Source organism: Phascolarctos cinereus, unplaced genomic scaffold (assembly GCF_003287225.1).
Source record: "Phascolarctos cinereus isolate Bilbo 61053 unplaced genomic scaffold, phaCin_HiC Scaffold_726;HRSCAF=1367, whole genome shotgun sequence".
Lineage (NCBI taxonomy): Eukaryota > Metazoa > Chordata > Mammalia > Diprotodontia > Phascolarctidae > Phascolarctos > Phascolarctos cinereus.
Window position 1 is genome coordinate 248463542 of NW_027556098.1, and position 20317 is coordinate 248483858.

Below are 20317 nucleotides of genomic sequence, written 5' to 3' on the forward strand. Positions count from 1 at the left end.
TGCCAACTTATCTCTTCACTTTTACTATAAATGCTTACTCAAAAGAAACACTTATATTAGGTTTCCTTCCAATAGTGCTGACAAATATAAATTGACTCACAATCGCTAGAAAAATTTTGGCTTCACAAAATTGTTTGAATTGCTTAGCATATAACATATACTGTCAGGTAGTATCAATATTTAATATGTTTACATTAATTTTCCAAGTATCAACAATCTAAATTTCAAATGGTTTAGTCAATTACCAACCACATAAAGATCTTAAGCTTTTAGAGACTGAATTTAATTTTCAGCCTTATTATTGCTTTGAAGTTATATACTTCTGTTTGAATTAGTTTTATATCTTTTAAATTTAAAAAAATCAATACATACAAAGTATGACCATAAGAAGATAAGATAGATTCTTAACAAAATACTGGAAGTCAAATATTGATATGAATGTTGTGTGCCCCCCCATAAGCATATCTTAAGAATTGACACATTAATTTCAACTAGATGATGCTGCTTAAAAACATTCCTGAAACTGCTACTCTGGTATAGCTTTCAAAGCCTCTACTATATTCTTTTATATATCCTAAGTGGTGGTAAACTTTCAGTCTTTGAGAACTGAATGGAATTTTGAAAACTGTAAGTAGAAATCGAGACTAGTGAATCAGGTTTTAATTAAATTGGTTTTGCCATTTATAACCTGTGTGACCTTAGGCAACTCACAACCTCTTTGGGCCTCAGTTTTTCTTATGTATAAAGAGCTCTAAATCTCATTACCTCTTTTTTTAAATGTTCACACTTTTAAAAAAGATTATCTATAATTAAAAAAAACACCTATAAAATGATGAAACGTGGTTTTACTGTGTGGACTAAAAACTAGATCTGAAGGCAATACAGTAAGAGCAATTCCAAAAACCTTTTAAGTAATGACAAAACTGGGGCAAGTACATAGCTTTTCTAGGCAATTGCTTTGAATACACAATTTCTGGTAATTTTTCAACAGTCTTATTACTTTGTGGCCACACCTAATAGTTACTCATCAGAGTGGTAATTAGTTATTCCGGTGCCTGGAAGGGATGGGGGAAGGAAAATCCTGCGACCTCAGTACACTGCTGAGGAAGGCACCATCTGGTGGGGGTAGAGGGGAGATAGGAATGGGTGACCCTTTTTCGCAGTACGGCCTGTGCCCTGCTGGTATATCTAACAATGCCTAGATAGCCCAACCCTCCTGGGAGGAGAGAGAGATGGGAAGGAAGGTGGCAAGCGGGAAACGGGGGGTCAGTTGTCTTCTTCAATTTGAATATACCATGCAAACATGACCACTGAGCAACAGCCTGGTTACCAAGTACCAGGATAAGGGCAGAACAGTGAGAAGACTCTCATGGGTGGTGGCCTCAAGCTAAGCAAAAGAGTAGAGGCAGTGCCGGTCCCATTATAGACTGGAGGTGGGGGAAGGCATGGTCTGGGAGTAGAAGCCCATGAATGAGGCAGAAGAGCTGTTCCCTGCACACGAACCCTGAGGAAAAGCCTCAGGCATTTCATCTTTATACCTTTTGTGCCTACTATGTACTGATTGCTGTGCTACATTATTAACAAAGAACAAATATTTCAAACAACAAAAAGAACAAAAATGTTTTATTACTGAAGTATTCTATAGAATCTTCCTCCAAGAAATCTATATAACAACTTCAAAGAAAATATAATGATAATGATACCTACATAGCAAAGTAAACAAACAACAAAAAAAGACTTTTACCATCTGGACTGCTTTTTGAAGGTTTTAAAGATTTTTCTTGATTTTCCACCACTCTGTCAAATTCATGTAACAATTTTCTTTTAATTGGGGGTTCTCCTAAAATAAAATAAATGTCTTTAAAAAAAACTGTACTTATTACCTGCTCTATTTTGAAATTATGAGCCATTTATCTTTGAAACTAAACCACTATGAATGTTATTCTAGCCTAAGATTATAAGCATTATAAATTATATCATACAAACCTGTCCCTTTCCTAGTGAAAAGAAATCATTTTCCAATGTCAAATTCATCTAGCACAATTTCTGACCATATAAAAGAAATCCTCCACCAAACCAGCCCTTCCTGGAGTGGAAGTGACCTGAAGATCTTAAAATCTATTTAAGTATAGAGTAAGTTTTGGCATGTCCTATGCCAAAACAGAAAGACACTGAGTACAAGATCATGTCTGAGGACCACCCCAGTTAAGTTTGGAAAAGTTCACCCATTGCTAGAAGGTTGACCACAGGATGATAACATTTTACCTCTTGCAGTGTCCAAAGTCTAAAGCATAAAGAAGCTTAGCTATGTGGGAAGTGGGAATGTTCACACTAAAAAGTCTGATCCTTAAAAGTATTATGTGTAGGGACAACTAGGTGGCACAGTGGATAGAGCACCAGCCCTAAAGTCAGGAGGACCTGAGTTCAAATCCCACCTCAGACACTTGACACTTACTAGCTGTGTGACTGTATAAACAGAGGTTCTTAAAGTCATTTGGCCTACTGCTCCCTTTGAAAAAAAAAATTACTCAGTGGCCCCATGGAAATCTACTTTCTTTAAACCTTTAACGATCTAACAAAGTTTTTTTTTGCATAAATTAAAAAAAAATTTTAAATGACACATTTAAAATTTAATAATTTATAGTAAATTTATAGTTTTTTTCCTGCATTGAAATTTTAATGATGCAACATTGCATCATGTAACTGTATAGTATCATATTGTGAACAAGTCATTACACGCACATATTCCTGCCATGTACGCTGGACTTCCTGACAATACAGGACATGCTTGCTTGCCAACATTTGCCTGTTAAGACTTGTTGGCAGACCTGACCACTGATAAGTTAGAACTTGCTGTTTATTTGGAAAATAATGTGATCACCTCAGCTTTAACTCTGTTATGCAACAGATGAAACATGTACGAACGGTTTCTCAAAATTTTCTTCTCTTCTTTCCTTATGCTTCCCCCATCCCCTTATTTTTATTCAATGCTCCCTAATTGTGCCCAATGCTACTACCACCCCCCTGGATCATTCCAGTGGCCCCCAGCTAGTGGTATCACCCACTCTGGGAACCTCTGTGTAGTACATAAAGAGGGAGACAGACAATAAGCATGTGTGTGTCTGTGTGCATACCTATGTGTATAAACATAAAGTGAATAAATACAAATATGTACAAAGTAATTCTACACAAGGTAGTTTGGGAAGATCCACCAATGTGTCAGAGGCTTTCCTGTATACGTTTTGACACTGTATCACTGACCTATACATCCACTCAGACTATACATTTTATCCTCCTTGGATATGATCAACCTAACACTTTCTCTGCTCGTACATCTATTTGATGATATCCCTTACGCCACTTGAATATAAATTAAGACAAACTCTGGAAACAGAGAAATTATTATTTTGCATAATAATCGGGGAATGGCTAAATAGCCTATGGTATGTGAATTAAAGCAAAGTCAAATAAATAGAACCAGATGAACAGCATACACAATAAAAATGCAAAAGAAAACATTAAAAGGAGGTAGAATTCAAATTAATACAATGTCATATCACGGTTTCAGAGAACAGGAAGTAACCATATTTCTCTCGTCTTGGTAGTAAGGGGATCAGAGAACATAATGTCGTATAAGAGTATGCTGTTTTTTGTCAGTATGTCATATAAGAGTATGAGTTTTTTGTTAGTTACATTTCACTCTCTTTGCTGTGTATACCTATTTAGGAGGAGGGTGTCCATTTATAAATAAGAGGTATGATAGAAGCATCAATAAAACTTCAAAAATGACACATCCTACTTGTGCTTACCATGTCTTTTGTATCCATTGCATCCTTTGGTTCACTCACAACTGTGATTCATCAGAGAATACAGTGTTACATGATTCACAACCACACAGCATTAACAGAAAAATATATTCATGTTGAAAGATGTTTGCCCTGGGGAGGAGCTTGAAAACGATTAAAAGCTCTGTAAAACTTTCCTAATGTAATCTAGCTCACTCTCTTCCTCTTATTCAAATCTGGATTTACCTATTTCCATTGGCAGTGGATGTACCAAATAATTTAGCTGTTTATCCATTCAGCTGCATATTAGTCTAGGAATTTTTCATATATTTTGTTTCAATCAATCAACCAACAACCATCAATAAGCACCTACTATGTGTCAGGAACTGTGCTAGGTGTTGGGGATACAAAGACAAAAAAATGAAACCATCCCTGGGATGAAGGTGTATCTGTTCTATGGGCAGAAATAGAATAAAACATACGGTAGTCAGAGAAGGCATGAGAAGCTGGGGGTAGGGTGGGAAACAGTACAATGAAGTATAAAAAGGATTCTTGAGGGATTCCATGAAGCAGAGGAGAGAGTGCATCCTAGGCATATGGCAAGGCAAGGAGAGAGACGCATAAGGAAGACAAAGAAAACCAGATTAGCTGAACTTAGTTTTTGAAAGGGGAAATGCAGAAGGAGATTGGAAAAAAATCTTGGAGCTGAGTTGCAAAGAACTTTAAAAACCAAACAGAAAAGCTCTTATTTTAACCTTCAGGCAATAGGAAGCCAGTAGAGATAACTAAGTATGGGAATAACAAGGTCAAATCTGTGCTTAAGGAAAACCACTTTGGCAGCTGTCTAGATTGAAAGAGGGAGATCATTTAGAAGGCTATTGAAATATGCCAGGTGGGAAGTAATGAGTCTGAGCTAAGGTGGTGATTGAGTAGAGAAAGGGGTCAGATGCTGAAGATGTGAAGGCACTAAGAGCAAGATTTGGTAAACGACTAAATATCTTGGGTGAAGGAGTGAGGTGTTAAGGACAATGGCAAAATCTGGAAAGCTGGAAGAATGGTAGTGTCTTCAACAAAATTAAGAGAAATTCCATAAAGGGAAGAGGAAAAAGAACATGAGTTCTAACAACTAATATCTTTTCAATACTCTTGGGTCTCACTGAGAAGGCTCTTCAACGTTCTAGTACTTGATTTAATCTGCCATACAGAAACAGGTGTATGAAACCTTATCCTCTGGGTCAGACATACTTTATGAGCAAACACCTTAGTTAGATAAACATGTATTTCCCTGTTATGCCTCATTTGACATTAATACACCGAACAGAGATTTCTGTGGTTGCATATGCATGAGAGACTCATTGTGGGCAGAAGCTTTCTCTGATCCAGTCGACTATTTTCTGCTAATCCCAAAACACAGCATCTTGTCTTCTCTGTACCTTTTAATTATGAAGATATAATCTGCCGTAGAGAATCAGTGCAAAACTTTCCTGTTCCTCTTTAGTATTTTCAAGTATAACTCTGATATACAGGCAGATCATAAATACAGATGAAAAAGAAGATATATGATTGTTATTTATGTTCTGATTGCCTCTTCTGGGATTTTAAATAGTCTATATTTTCCCCCCATTCTCTTGGCATCTCTCCCACTCCTTCCTTTAAATCTATCCTTCATCTTTACTGTGACCTCCAGTCCATCTATCCACTGCTGTTCTAATACCAATTTCTTTCCACTGAAATCTTGACCCTGTAGTTAACCAGTTTGATTTTACAGTGTCCTCTACTTTTGTTCCTTGTTCTATTATGACTCATACCTTTACATATGGGTGCTCTGCCCAAAAGAATACACATTTTTATCGTTTATACTTCCCAAGGTATCTTGGGTTTTGGGGGCTAGATTTTTTCCTTCCCTACTTATTTATTCTATCATTGTTTGTTTGAAAAACTGGGACAATTAACTCTTGTGTCTCATGTAGTTTTCATTTATGATTTCTTGATATACTGTTCTGAAAAGGCAGGCTTTGATAAAGCCCATTGGGATTCAAATGGAGCTACATGAGTATGCCTTTAAACCCAACTCACTCTGGCTCTTGCTGATTGGCCCCAGTAACAGCCCAAGACTTACCTGCTCATTGTTTTGGCTTTGATGGCTCAGAGTAAGTGTAAATGGCAATTGCTTCTTTTTTGGCCAGAAACTCTGAGGGTCTTCCCCTCCCAGACTGATTCTTTTTTGAAGGCTAACTACTGAATGGGTATTGTCTTAGACAAACAGACCTGGGAAAGACCTTAGCTTAAAAAGGCCAAGGTCTCTCACTGGGCCATCACAAGTGTTCTTGACCTATGTTTGGCCACTTCACTCCAATGACTGTGGAGGATGGAGTGGGGCTGATGACCTTTGCACAGCTCTGCCTCACTTAAATCCAACTCACTCGCAAGTCAAGACATCACCCTCCTGATGTCACTGGTCCTCTTCAAGAATGAAGGGTGTACAACAATTGTGGCTTATGTATTGCCAGACTCCAAACCCAGGTCAACACCCCGATATACCCCATAGCTTCTCATATGCTGCTAAAGTCACATAATTGTGACAACTGGATCTAACACAAATTTGCTACCTACTCTTGGACAGTCTTCACTGTAGTATGGCAATCCTTTCATTCTTCTCTATTTTGCCTCTATTGTGCTGCTGCTGCTTGCTCCAAACCTTATTCTTTTCAAGCCCCATACAGTACTGCCTTCCACTTCCCTCTCAGCAAAGTACCCTGGCCCCAACCTAAGGAAATAGAGGCCATAAGCTTTCTCTTCTCCTGAATTCTATACCCCCAAATGCTCTGACATAACCCCCTACTCTTTCCTTTGCCCCTGTCTCTGCAAACGAGTGGCTCTTCTCCAAGTGTCCTTGATTCCACAGCTCCCACTATCCTTCACGAAGTTGGCCTACTGATCATCTCTCCTCCTAACATCATCCTTCTCCCTTCAAAGAGGTACCAAAACAATCTTTGAAAGATGTATCCATGAAGATGTCACTCCTCTGCTCAAGAAGCTTCAGTGTCTCTCAACTGCCTGTAAGTTTATATATAAGTTCCTTCATTGGAGATTAAAGCCCTTTAGTCTAATTCCAATCTGCCTCTTGAGACTTATTTTATATTATCCCCTCCCCCTATGTTTTCTTTTCTGGCTAAGCTGGCCTACAAATTCCTCAAAAAGAATATTCCATCTCCTGCCCTCATCCCTTACATAGGACAAACCCCACATCAGGAATGCAATTCCTTCTCACCTCTACATCTTAGAACCCACCCTGGGTTTTCTTCAAGTTTCAATTCAGTGCCTACTACCTCCTACATGAGGTCTTTCTTGATCTCCCCAGTTGTTAATGCTGCCCCACGTTTCCTGAAGAACTTTTGTAGCTATTTATTTGTGTACAGGCTATATTTCCCCAGGAGAACCATCAAACTTCTTGACAGCAGGGACTTCCATTTCTGCCCTTGTATTCCCAACATGAAGTACAGAATCTTACATAAAGTGCTTAATAAATTTCATTCAACTGAATTAAACCTGACTTGTTGAATTGAATCACCCTTCTGAGATACCTCAGAAAATTATTTTTCAATGCTTTGAAAATTGTTATCTCCAAGACAAATTTCCTAGGTGAAAATGATCTCATTTGGCCAAGCTGTCTCACTTTGACTTCCTTTGTGCTATTTCTATTTCTTTGTATATAGCCAGACTAGGTAGGGTTTTTAAATTTCTAAGAGTATCTTCTAACTTTTGGAAAACAATGCATATATATAATGAATAAGCCATTACTGTGTATAACAGTTGAAAACAGAATAAAAGTATGGTAACGAAGTAATTTTATGGTAGGAAGATGGAAATTTTTTAAATCAAGGGCCACTGAACCAAAGGAAAAATTAATTAGGTAAAATGGAATTAATTCTTTTATCTTCTTAAGAAATAAACAAAGTTCAACTCTTTTACTTTTTAATAAGGGCAGGGAACAAAAACAAATTAAATAAGTACAACAAAAAAAATTATACTATATTATATTTAGCCAAAGGAAACATATCCAGGGCAAAAAGGGAAATAAGAAGAGAAAGAATGAGACAACAAGATACAAGGAATAGAAAAAAAGGCACAGATCTCTCAACCACACTGTTTCCAAGTCCCCAAATCCCACCCTATCTAGAACTCTGTTGATACATGAAAACTGAACCCTTTCTTACCCAAATACTTGCTCTCAATACACTGAAACTTCTATAGCCTGGCCTTTTGCTCAGTTAAAGTAGCTCTGAAATTTTTCTGTCCACCCCATTTCTTTTTCTACTTGAACATATCTAAAAAGCATCAGATTTTAGGCCACCAATTCACTTCTGGTCTACCTGTTTTCTAGTTCATATATGACTGGCTACATGTGATTAGTGCTGCCCAAGAATCTGTCCTGGCTCTCTTCTCCTTCTATACTATTTCACTTGGTGATCTCATCAACTCCCATAGATTAAATTATCATACCTATGCAGATGAATCTCAAATCTATTTACTTCTCCTTACCTCTCACCTGACCTCTAGAGACATTTCAAATAGGATGTCCCATAAACATCCTAAACTTGACATGTCTGAAACTGAATCCATTATCTTTCCCCACAAGCCCTCCCCTCTTCCTGAGGGCACCACCAACCTCCTAACCACCTAGGCTCACAATGTAGGTGTCATCTTTGAATCCATACTCTCTCCCCCACTAGACTGCAAGTTTTTTGAGACCAAGAGATGTATTTTACCATTCTTTGTACACCTAGAGTTTAGTTCAGTACCTGGCACTGAGTAGACATTTAATAAATGCTTCTTTTTTCCTTATTTAACCTCTTTCCTTTTTTGAATAGCGTCTTTTCTCATTCAATGGTCTTTTTGATTTTTCCAGGTAATTGTGTGGATTCTGTTTTCAAATGTCTGAAATTTTCAATATTTAATATCCTGCTTTATGAAAGCCCAATGGAATATTTTTGAAATAGTCTTTTTTTTTGGGTTAACTTTTTCAAGTTGGCAGCTAGGTGGCACTGTAGATAGAGTGGCGGGCCTAGAGTCAGGAAGACTCATTTTCTTGAGTTCAAATGTGGCCCCTGACACTTGCTAGCTGTGTGACTCTAAACAAGTCACTTAACCCTTTGCCTCAGTTTCCTCAACTGTAAAATGAGCTGCAAAAGGAAATGGCAAACCACTCCAGCATCTTTGCCAAGAAAACCCCAAATGGGGTCACAAAAAGTCAGACACAAGTGAAACGACTCCACAACAAAAACATTTTTAAAACACTCATTTTCCTGCTTGATCACTTGTACTAAGAACACTATCACACAGGGCCCACAAAGGAAAGGGCCCAATTAAAGAGTAACATCCTCATCTTTTAGATTTAAAAGCCATGTTCCGTTTTCTAATTACAGGAATGAATAAATTTATGACAGAGAAAAGGACACCTAAACACAGGATTTAAGACAACTTACAAAATTAAACAATTAACAAATTAACCAATTAAAATAGAACAATTAAGGCCAGAAACAAAATAGAGACCACCCAAAAGAAATATATGGATTATATTTTATGAAATACCCAAGATGAACCAAGTAATATAACTGAGCATTAAATTTGGTTTTAAATTATTCCCTTTTTGTTTTACGTATTTTTATTGTCTATTAAAAAGAAAGCACAGCAATTGGTCACCAGGAAAATTTTTTTTTCTGTTTTTGTTTTTTTTTTTTTTGCTTTTAGGCAATTGGGGTTAAGTGACCTGTCCAGGGTCACACAGCTAGTAAGTGTCAAGTGTTTGGTCTGAGGCTGGATTTGAACTCAGGTCCTCCTGACTTCAGGGCCGGTGCTCTACCCACTGTACCACCTAGCTGCCCCTAAAAATTTTTTCTTATGGCTAAATTCAATAAGTAATGTATTGCATGAGCTCTGAAATGAGACACTCTAAATAATATATTGAGTAGGGTTGTCAACTCTTGTCATGACAAAGACAGAGAACTGTTATTTCTTAAACTGGAATTTAAAATGTGTTGTTTATAAAAAATGCACTTGAAGCAGAAAGATACAGAGTGAAAACAACAGGTTGTAACAGAATCTATTATGCTTTAGATGAAGTAAAAAAGGCAGGGATAGTAATTAGGATCTCAGACAAAGCAACAGCAAATATAATTCGAGAGAGGGAGAGAAAGAGAGAAATTAACAAGTAAACTACATTTTGCAAAAAGGTACCATAGACAATGAATTATTATCTAAACATGTATGCACCAAATGTCTGAGCATCTAAGTCCCTAAAGGAAAAGTTAAATGAATTATAGGAAAAAACATATAGTAAAATGATAAAACTAGGGGACCTTAATTTATCTCTCACAGACCTATATTAATCTAACAACAACAAAAAAAAGACAGATGAAGAACCAGAATTTCAGAAAATTTATATAGGATAGCATTCTGGGGAATAAATATTAGGAATAGAAAATAATATACCTATTTTTAGCTATACATAGCAAGTTCACAAAAATTGACCAAATATTAGGGCGTAAAAACCTCACAAATCAAATGGGTTTCTTATAAAGGATCTCTAATAAATGTCAAGGCAACAATACTGAATAGAAACTCAATGAAAGCATTTTTGTGGTGGATGACTTAACGTGGTCCAGGCACTTTCTTCTGATCTACCATGCTGCTAATTCAAGCCATGACTGATACTTCCTCAGCCTCCTCTCCCCTCTGATTGGAGGGCTGGAGGATGGATGACTAAACTCCTCCTGATGCTTTCCTTTATAGGAGGCAGAAACTGGACCTTTCATGCTTACTCCCCTCTGTTATCTGCTGCTCTGTCTGGTTTCAACTTCATGGAACAAGAAGCCCCGTCTCCTACTCCCCCCCCCTTGCTTTCCTGGCTCCTTTGGTGTAGTCTCTCCCTTCCCACTCCCCCCCAATTAGATTGTAACTTCCTAGAGGGCAGGGACTGTCTTTCTTTTCATTAATTGTATCCCCAGTGTTCAGCACGGTGCCTAGAACATAGTAGGCACTCAATAAATGTTTACTGGATTTGATCCAAATTAATATCAAAAAAACATTTATTAAAAACATAGTATGTACAAAGCAATGTACTTGATGCTGGGGATATATAAAAAAAGCACACATGTAAGTACAAAATATGCACAGAAGATATAAGTAATTTGACAATACAGAGAGCATAAGCAAATAATTAAGAGGGATGTTTTGAAATAAACTACAAGCAGATATAAGGAAGGAAATGAATTCCAAACTGGAAGGACAGGTGCAAAGGTATATCAAAAGAAAATGGGATTCTATGTATGGGGAACAGCTACTGAACCAGTTTGACTACTACAGACAGCATAGGAAGGGAAATAATATGAAACAAGACCAGAAAGGCAGTTGTAAAGTTTGAAGAGATAAGTTTGTGGGGAAAGATAAGTTTCATTTTGTACACATTGAATTTGTGATGCCTGTGGGACCAGTTATCTGTGGATGAATATCTATTAACAAGTAGTAAATAATAAGGACTAGACTTGGATTTGGGAGTCATCAGCATAAGAGATAAGTAAAACCAGGGGAGCTGGGACCAGGACAGGATAGCTGTCTTAAGGTACTGAAGGACTGTCTTGTAAGGGAAGACTTATCTTTTGTTTGTCTCCAGAGTGCAGAGCTAGGAGCAATGCATGGAAGCTGCAAAGAGGCAAATATAGAACTGATGTCACCAAAAATTTCCTAACACTCAGAGCTGTCTGAAAGTGAAATGGGTTGCAACTGTCTGAGGGAGTAGTGTGTTTCCTCTCCTTCATGGGTCTTCAAACAGCAGTTAGATGACCACTTGTTGGTTTTTTTATGTTGGGGATTCCTTTTGTTTGTGGGTTGAGTTCCTGAGATCTTTCTATTCTCAAATTTGGTTGTGAAAAGACCTTAGGTAGTACCCACCCTTTGTGAACAGGAATAGGATGATGAGAGAGGAAGGGTCAAACAGAATGAAGGATCCAGACTGTAGCAGTACTGAAACCAATGGAGAAGAGACTAGACTGTCCAAGAAGAGAGGACAGTTGACAGTGTCAAAAGCCGCAAAAGCTGTGTAGACTTGGAATCATCCTTGATTCTTGATTCTGCCTTATCTGCACATCCAGTATTCTGCCAAATCTTTTTTATCCACTGAACTCACTATTTCTTTCCTTTAAGAACCACAAAGATCCTATAAGGAGTTAGAATAAGATACATAAAACTTAAAAACAAAAAACTAGGCCTGAATCCCAGAAAATTTTATGTATTATTTTTGACCAAGAATGTATTTGAAAATTAAGATTACTTTCAAAAAGTCATGGGGGGAGGTACCTAGCTTTAAAAAAAGATCCTCTGGGCCAGATGTGGAGAAAACCCAAGAGAAAATTGGAGGTAAAATGGCATATGAAGAATTAAGTAGGGGCAGCTACGTGGCGCAGTGGATAGAGCACTAGCCCTGAAGTCAGGAGGACCTGAGTTCAAATCTGGCCTCAGACCAAACACCTGATATTTCCTAGCTGTGTGACCCTGGGCAAGTCTAATTGCCTAAAAGCAAAAAAGCAAAAAACAAAAAACAAACAAACAAAAAAAGAATTAAGTACTCAGAAAAATACTTTTCAATTGTAATTAACAAGTTACTATCTTAATCACTATAGTGTGATTAAAAACCAATTATGGTACTGCATCAGTTACCCAGTATATACACAATATACACTGTCTTAGGCACTGTGCTAAGCTCCAGTTAGATTGGGGAGTAGGGGTCGGGGGAAGAAGAACACAAAAAAGCAAAAACAAGTTTTTTTTGTCTTGTTTGTGAGGCAATTGGGGTCAAGTGACTTGCCCAGGGTCACACAGCTAGTAAGCGTCAAGTATCTGAGACTGGATTTGAACTCAGGTCCTCCTGACTCCAGGGCTGGTGCTCTATCCCCTGACATCACCTAGCTGCTTCCAAAAATTAGTTTTTAAAAAGAATTAAGAGAGCATTTCAGATAAAGAAAAAAGGCAGGAGAATGGAAAGGAAAGAAAGATTATTAGAGATAATATTTTGTGTTTCTTAAGTTTGTGGATAGGAAGCAAAAAAAACCAGGTAATCTAGCAAAATGAACAAGAATGTAATGAATGGTAGAAGACAAAATAAATAAGTAATGGAATTTAAGTGGACTGAAATGTAAATGGATTATAAAATGAAAAAGGATAAGAGAATAACTTTAAAGCAAAAGCCAATAACATGTTCTTTATTGGAAATATATTTAATCCCCAAACATATAAATAGCTTTAAATTGAAAAGATAAGCCAAAATTTATTATGCTACAACTACCTGGTTTTGCTATGATAGCAAACAAAACTAAATTCAAATAGGATTTAAGAGCTAAAAATAAAGAGACACGCTTAAAGGTTTCACAAATAAAAAGAGCATATTAATTTTAAATATATAGGTGTCATACATTGTATCCCATATCCTGCATAGCAATAACATTTTTGAAGGAAAATTGAATATGAAATATCTAGAAAACTAATAGTAGCTTTCAGCAACCCAATTTATCAAAATGTGACAAATTTATTTAAAAAGGTAAATTTAAGTTACAGATGAAGTTATGAAGAAAGCAGATTTAATACACACATACATGTGTATGTATGTATATATGTATGTGTGTGTGTGTACACACACACACACATACATCCTCTACTAACTGAAGACTTATTATAGGTTCCTTGAAGGTTATGATAGCACTTGCAAACTGGAAGATCCTACACAAAGCCAGAAAGGCTTCCATGTATGGCCCCCGTGAAATCTGTCATTGAAGAACCAGCCTACCTAAGCAACAAAATGGTTGCAAAACAATACTTTTTTTGGACAATGAAGCACTTCACTAATTTATAGAAGAATTACAAATTGTCAATAGAGGGAGTAGCCACATTAATTATAATAGATTTTTGAGGTATTAAAGTATAAAGGGAACTATAAGTCAAGAATTTACATTTCCCCTACCCCCTGCCCAATCCATATTAATTGTGTTCTTAGTCACAGAGAAGTCATTAGGTAATTTGGAAAAGCAAAAGCTGTAAACATTATATATATGGACTGAAATAAGTAATTGCAGGCTGTGAAATGAACTACTGCAGAAAGCATTCCTATTAATGAAACTTTGATTCACTGTGTAATATGTGATGTAATGTGATGATTCACTTGAATTACTTACATTTTCTACTAAAATCAAAATGTAAATGGTTTTAAGATTTTATGCCCCATTTGATTTTTTTCACTTCTACAGGAAAATGCTATAGGTTGGATGAAATGAACCTGAATGCTCTGTATCTATATATGTAAAATGTTATCAAACAGCCTTGTAATATTCATATAGTATTATACTGTAAATATAATCATTTGGTGTTACTATTAACTACTGTAAAAATATCTGAATATAGGTAACTCCCATTAGGATTTACTATCTCATGGACTGAATGAGTCAAATTACATTCCCCTAAACATAAACTACACATGTCTAATACAATTTGGTTAGATCAATAATATCAAACAAGGGGATTCACTCTATTTAACTATTAAATTGTACACTGAAAAAAAATTTAAGAGACCTACCATGTGAAGCATGTTTTTCCATTCTTCTTTTCCCAAATCTTGAATTTAGTTGCATGCGCTCTTTGTTTTTAAAAGTAAAAAATGACTGTTTGGCATTAAGAGGCAATTCAGAATCTGTGAGTTCATCATCTTGCATAAAAGCTTTGGCAATTTCCATTGCTTCTCTATCAAGAGAATTTTCTGGGGCTTTGGAGTCAGAAGAAACTCGCAGGCTTCCTTTCACAGGAAGATCAGCTAAAATTTCATCACCTTCCACGTTCACATTCTTATGGCCAACTAGTTCTTTTTTCAAAAATGAAATATCTTTAGCAGGAGTCAGCTTAGTTTCTAAAGGTGATTGCATCTCATCTTGTTTAAATTGATTACAAGAAACTTTAGTACGCTACTATTTTCTGAGGAATTTATTTCAACATTACAATTATTTGAGAAGTTGAGCTCTTTATTACAAGTTTCTTCATTTTTGGAATTTGCAGTATGTTTTGGGTTTTTACCACCATCAATACAAGGAATAGAAGACAGAACTTTTGGTGTATCATTTTGTGTAGATTCAGGTAAATGCTCAACACAACACTCACTTTTCATTAAATCAAATTCTACTAACATAGCTTTAACTTTCTTCAATGCATTTTCAGAGATTGAAACCTGTTTTCCACTTGCGGTACTAAATCCAGAGTTGTTATGTAAATTTGGCATATTACTTAAATAGTCTTTCTTTTCTGATAGTAAGTTAGTTTTTGCATATAACACGGCATTTTCTTCTCCTAATAATGTTTCTGGATGGCTTTCAATATCTTTAAAGGATGTCATGGGAAGTAATTTCTCAGAATTACTTTCTATTTCAGAAAATACTTGTCTGGCTTTCTGCAATGAATTATCTGATACTTGTACAGGTTTGCCATTGGCTGTACAAAAAATCCCAACAGAAGAGCTACAGTTAGTCACTCTTCCCATAGTAGATTTATACAAATCAGAAGTTTTAGAATTTATTTGATAATGTGACAGTTCAGAGTCCATCTCTAATCCAGTATTTGTTGATATATTTTCAAGTTGTGCTAGTTTACTGCATTTTTTATTTGAAACAAAAATATCAGCTGTGGACATATTCTTCTTCTTGCCACCAAAAGATTTAAGAGAAACATCCTCTTTGTTTTCCAATGTCTTAGAAAAATCTTTTGCAATTTCCATTTCATTATTTTCTGATTTGGTCTCAATGTTTGGTTTAAGGAACTTATCACAATCATTTATAAACATCTCTCTTGCTTTTTGTACTGCTTCATGTGAAACTCGAACTGTCTTGCCACTTGCTGTAGTGAATGCAGGTGGTCTTGTCTTAAGACATGACATTACTTTATTAGATGTATGCTCTGGGAAGAAATCTGCATTATCTGAATGACAAAAATCAGACCTTTTTGTATCATGTTTTAAATTATGTTTAATCTTTGACATATTATTACTTAAATTAGCTGAATCTTGCTTATCAGAGATACAGTTTTTGTCTTCAACTGATGATGTATTATTTGAAGTATTTAAAGGCACAAGCTTCTCCCCATGGACATCAGAGTCTGCTTTTAAACATATGATCCCATCAACATAAGAGATGTTTCCTCCTAAATCTTCTAAGTCTCTCTCTCTAATCCATTTTCTTGCTGCCAGTAATGAAGTTTCACTTACAGAAATGCTTTTACCATGTCCTGTGTAAAATCCCAAACCTGAAATTCCAACAGGCAAATCAGTAGACTGTTTTGTATCAGACAACATACAATTTTCTTTACTTTCTTTATTTTCAGACAGTTTTTCTTCAAATAAAATACTATTTGAAGGTTCATTAGAAGGAGCACTATCAGTTATTTTAGGTGGACCTGCAGTTCTAATAGAAACAAGGATTTTTTCATCATCACCCTGATAATTTTGCATTTCTTCCCTCATTTGGGCATTATTTAACTCAACCATCTCATAAGCTTGTCTATGCTTTTCATTAGCTTTTTCTCTTTGCTTAAAAAGTTCTGTCTCAAGATTCTCAATGTAAGTAGCATCATTTTCTAAATTTTCCTCAACGAAAAAGTGCTTCACTTTAGCCAAAGATTTATTTGAAATTACAACTTTTTTTCCACTAGCAGTATGAAAACTCACCATACTATGTTCTTTCCATTTTTTGTTTTCAATTTTTGGTCCCTGTTGGATAGATATCAACTGATTTTTAGTAGCACCAAGAGCCATTTCTTCTGTTTCACTTTCAACTAAGTTTTCTTCCTCTTTCCCTGAAAGTTCCATTGGTTTATTACAAGCAACATTTGGCATCTCCAAAATCAAAGGAAATGAAAAATTATTTAATTCTTTTACTGAGCATTCTTCAGCAAACAGATGTGCAACTTTATTGAAAGATTCCTTTGAGACCCTAATATTTCTACCACTCGCAGTCTGAAAATGCTGTAGGTCACAGGAATTTTCATTTTCTCTAATTTTTTGCTCCTTTTGATTAGAAATCAACTCTTCCACTTGGCTTATGTTCAAGGTAAACATTTCTTCATCTTTAACAGCTTCTTCCAAGCAAGTTAAATCTAACAATTCTTCTTTAATTTGATAATTTTCTTGTTTTATAAGTTTAGACATTCTCAGATGTATATTTTGCTGACCAATTGATGACAAGCCATTTATTTCTCTTTGACTGTTATTACTTGAATTATGTACAACAGATCCTTTTAATTTACTGTTATCTTTATGTGAACTAATAGATAATGGACAACTACTCTTTTTATTTTCTGGGTCTCTGCTGCAATTTAATATGTTTTCTTCAACAAAAATGCCAGTATTATTCTCAACGCTGTTTTGTTGTTTGTGTACACATTTACCATCTTTCCCTTGAAAATCTTCATTGGTATTATAATTTGCAATTTTGAATGTAGGAATAATATTAGACTTATGACTTCTACCTAAAGAACCATTCCTAAAATTCTGCAGAGGTGTTTCCTCACCAATCTCCTCAATATCACTGAACAATTTCATAGCTTTTTGTAAAGCTTCATTAGAAATATTCATCTTTCTTCCAAGAGCAGAACAAAAGCCTTCAAACTCTACTTCATTTTTAGTAAAAATATCAGTAGAGGTGAATTGTCCAGAGTTACTTTTTGGCAAACCAACAAATTCTTGCTTTACATTAATTACCACTTCAGAGTTCACAATTAAATCTACTTGTTTAGGAGCTCTGTTATTATCTATCTCATTTTTAGCTCCAAAATAACCATCAAGTTCAACAGTGTTCTGGACCTCATAAGTATTTAAGTTGCCTAACTCATCTGCTGCTTTGTTGGTGGATATTTCAAGCTTTTGTACTGAAGGACTTTGTTTTCTGAACTGTGTAAATTCAAACTGGCTTCCTGTTTCTTCCAAAATTGTCGAAAGCTCTGTAATTTCTGCTTTTTGGCTGGCTGTTAAACTATAGGTAAGATCAAGATCTTTTTCTAATGGTAAGTCTTCCAGAGTTACATCAGTATCTTTCTTGTTAATAACAAATATGTTACTCTGGACATCCTTAGACATAGTATGGCTTGCTTCTGAATTCCAAACGGGGAAAGAATTCTTGATTTGGTTTTCAGTATCTAAATCAGTCTTGATATTTTCTGCTGCTACTAAAGTTGAAGTGTTCACAATTTCTACAGAAGAGCAACTGTCATAGTGCTGTTCAATATCTCTGAAGAAAAGTTTCCCTTTCTTAATGTTGTGTTCAGAGAGTATTATCTCCTTATTGGAAGCTGTTTTGAATCCACTACCAAAATTCTTATTTGAGTCAGGATTGAAATTTCCTGCCCACTTTTCCAAAAAATTATCTTCATTTTTCTTTGATTTCACATTAGTATCAATAGTACTTTCCAATTTTGGAGTCTGGCTTTTATTCTGGCTGTCCTCTATAAATTCAGGAACCACTTCTGATGAAAAATAATCTGTGCACACCTCTTGAACTGTCTGTTTGCAATCTATTTCTATAGAGTTCTCAGGAATAGACACTCCTAAATAAGAGAAATTAGTCTCAAGGAGTTCCTCAGAACTGTCCATAATCTGTACATTCTTTTTATCTATTGTTTGAAAAAGGAAGTTATCTTTATTCAAAGGCAAATGTTCCTCAGCATATGGTTCAAGAACTGTTTTTTCTGTAATGGAAATAGTTTTTTCCTGGTTTCTTAGGCTTACAAAGAGGTCAGCATTTTTGCTGAGCTGTGCTCCCAAAGAAACTGACGATATTTCTTTGCATTTTTCAGATGACATTTGTTGAACTTCTCCTGAAATTTCATCTGATACTTCAGTTTCTTGAGTCTTCTTAAAGTGGCTATTAGTAATGCTCTCTGTTAGTTCAGAACTAACTTTACTTGTGACAAAAGTTGAATCAGAGTTTCTTCTAAATTTTAGTTTTTGTTTCATTTTGCATAAAGGTTCCTTTTCTGCATAAATCACAACAGAAAACTCTGGTGGATCCTGAGGAAGTTGAGATAAAGTAATAACAGAATTAATTGTGTCATTTAGAGTTCTATCTTTTGTTGGAAAGTGAATATTTTCTCCAATATTCCCCAATTCTATTTCTGTATGTTTTCTTGGAAGGAGGCATGCTGCAGCCAAGACTTGTTCTTTTATATTTGAAACTCCTGGACTTTTTGAAGCATTGTTGTAGCCTCTTTTTTGAGACTGTGACTGATTACCAGCTTCTGTTATAGTTGACTCTAGATCCCCTCTATTTATTTTTACTTCTTTAAAATTTACATCCTGAGATGTTACTTCATTCTGAGGAAAACTGCTTTCATTATAACATTCTTCCAGTGTTGTTTTGTCAGGACCAGTTAGGGAGACAGTCTGTTTTTCAGGATTAAATTGTAAACATTTTCTTTTGACAGAGGAATCCAAAACATCTAAGAACAACAACAACAAAAGAGAGAAGTCCAATTTAGAAACACTGGTATAAAAAACAGGGTAGATAATTTTCACTAAGTTAAAAAAGTCAGCTTCTAAGAAATTACATGATGAGCAAAAGGTCAGTTTCGCTAATTCAATATTGATAGTTCAAACCCTAAAAGTTAAACCACTCTCCAAAAAAATGGAAATAAAGTAGTATATTTTACAAAGGCAGCATAAACTGCACTAAGACTTTTGGGACATCCTGTATTTGAGTGTCAACATGAAATAATGGACAGCAAGCTAGTGTTAGAACCAGGAAGACCTGGGTTAGATTCTTGACTTTGACACATACTCATTGCGGGAGGGAAAGTCCTGGGAAAAACACTTAATCTCTCAGCATTCTAGATAACTCTCTATGACTTGATTACTATGCTAACATTTAAATAGACCCTTAAAGTTTACAAAGTGCTTTACAAATATTTTCTCCTTTGAATCTCACAACAACCCCTGAGAGTTGGGCGATATTTACAGATGAGATAACTGAGGTAGGCAGAGGTTAAGTTACGTACCCAGGGTCACACAGCTATTAAGCGTCTGAGGCCATCTTTTTACATAAGTCCTCCTGACTTAGGGCCCAGCACTCTATCCAATGATAACTTGTATCGTTATAGTTTCCTCATCTGAGAAATCTCGTACAAATGAATCACAGCTCCAATGCCTCTCTTTTATAAAATATAGTTAATTTAATCTATAGTAGTTTATGTTCCAAGACATTCCTCATACAAACTTAAAAGATATTCATTCGCTTTACCTAACCATTAATTTATGAATTAACATAATATCAAGTCAAAGGTAAGAAATTTAAAGAAATTTCCCCCCCTTACAGTTTTGAACTAGATGATTTCTAAGGTCTTTTTCAGTCCTAACATTTTTCTAAATTTTGCAACTTAACAAATACAGACTTGTGTAACTTTAAATGTAAACTGTTATAAAGATCATCACATCAGAACAGTTTGGTGCTTTTTTGTTA

At 35.6% G+C, this 20317-nt stretch overlaps 1 protein-coding gene across 1 annotated transcript in view; it reads right to left on the reverse strand.

Moving 5' to 3' along the window:
- The window catches only part of BRCA2 (BRCA2 DNA repair associated), a 70305-nt gene that overhangs the window by 27866 nt on the left and 22122 nt on the right, over positions 1 to 20317 (reverse strand). Inside the window, 3 exon segments of the mRNA XM_020997137.2 lie at positions 1745 to 1840; positions 14407 to 14787; positions 14790 to 19301. Coding sequence (XP_020852796.2) covers positions 1745 to 1840; positions 14407 to 14787; positions 14790 to 19301 — 4989 coding nt within the window.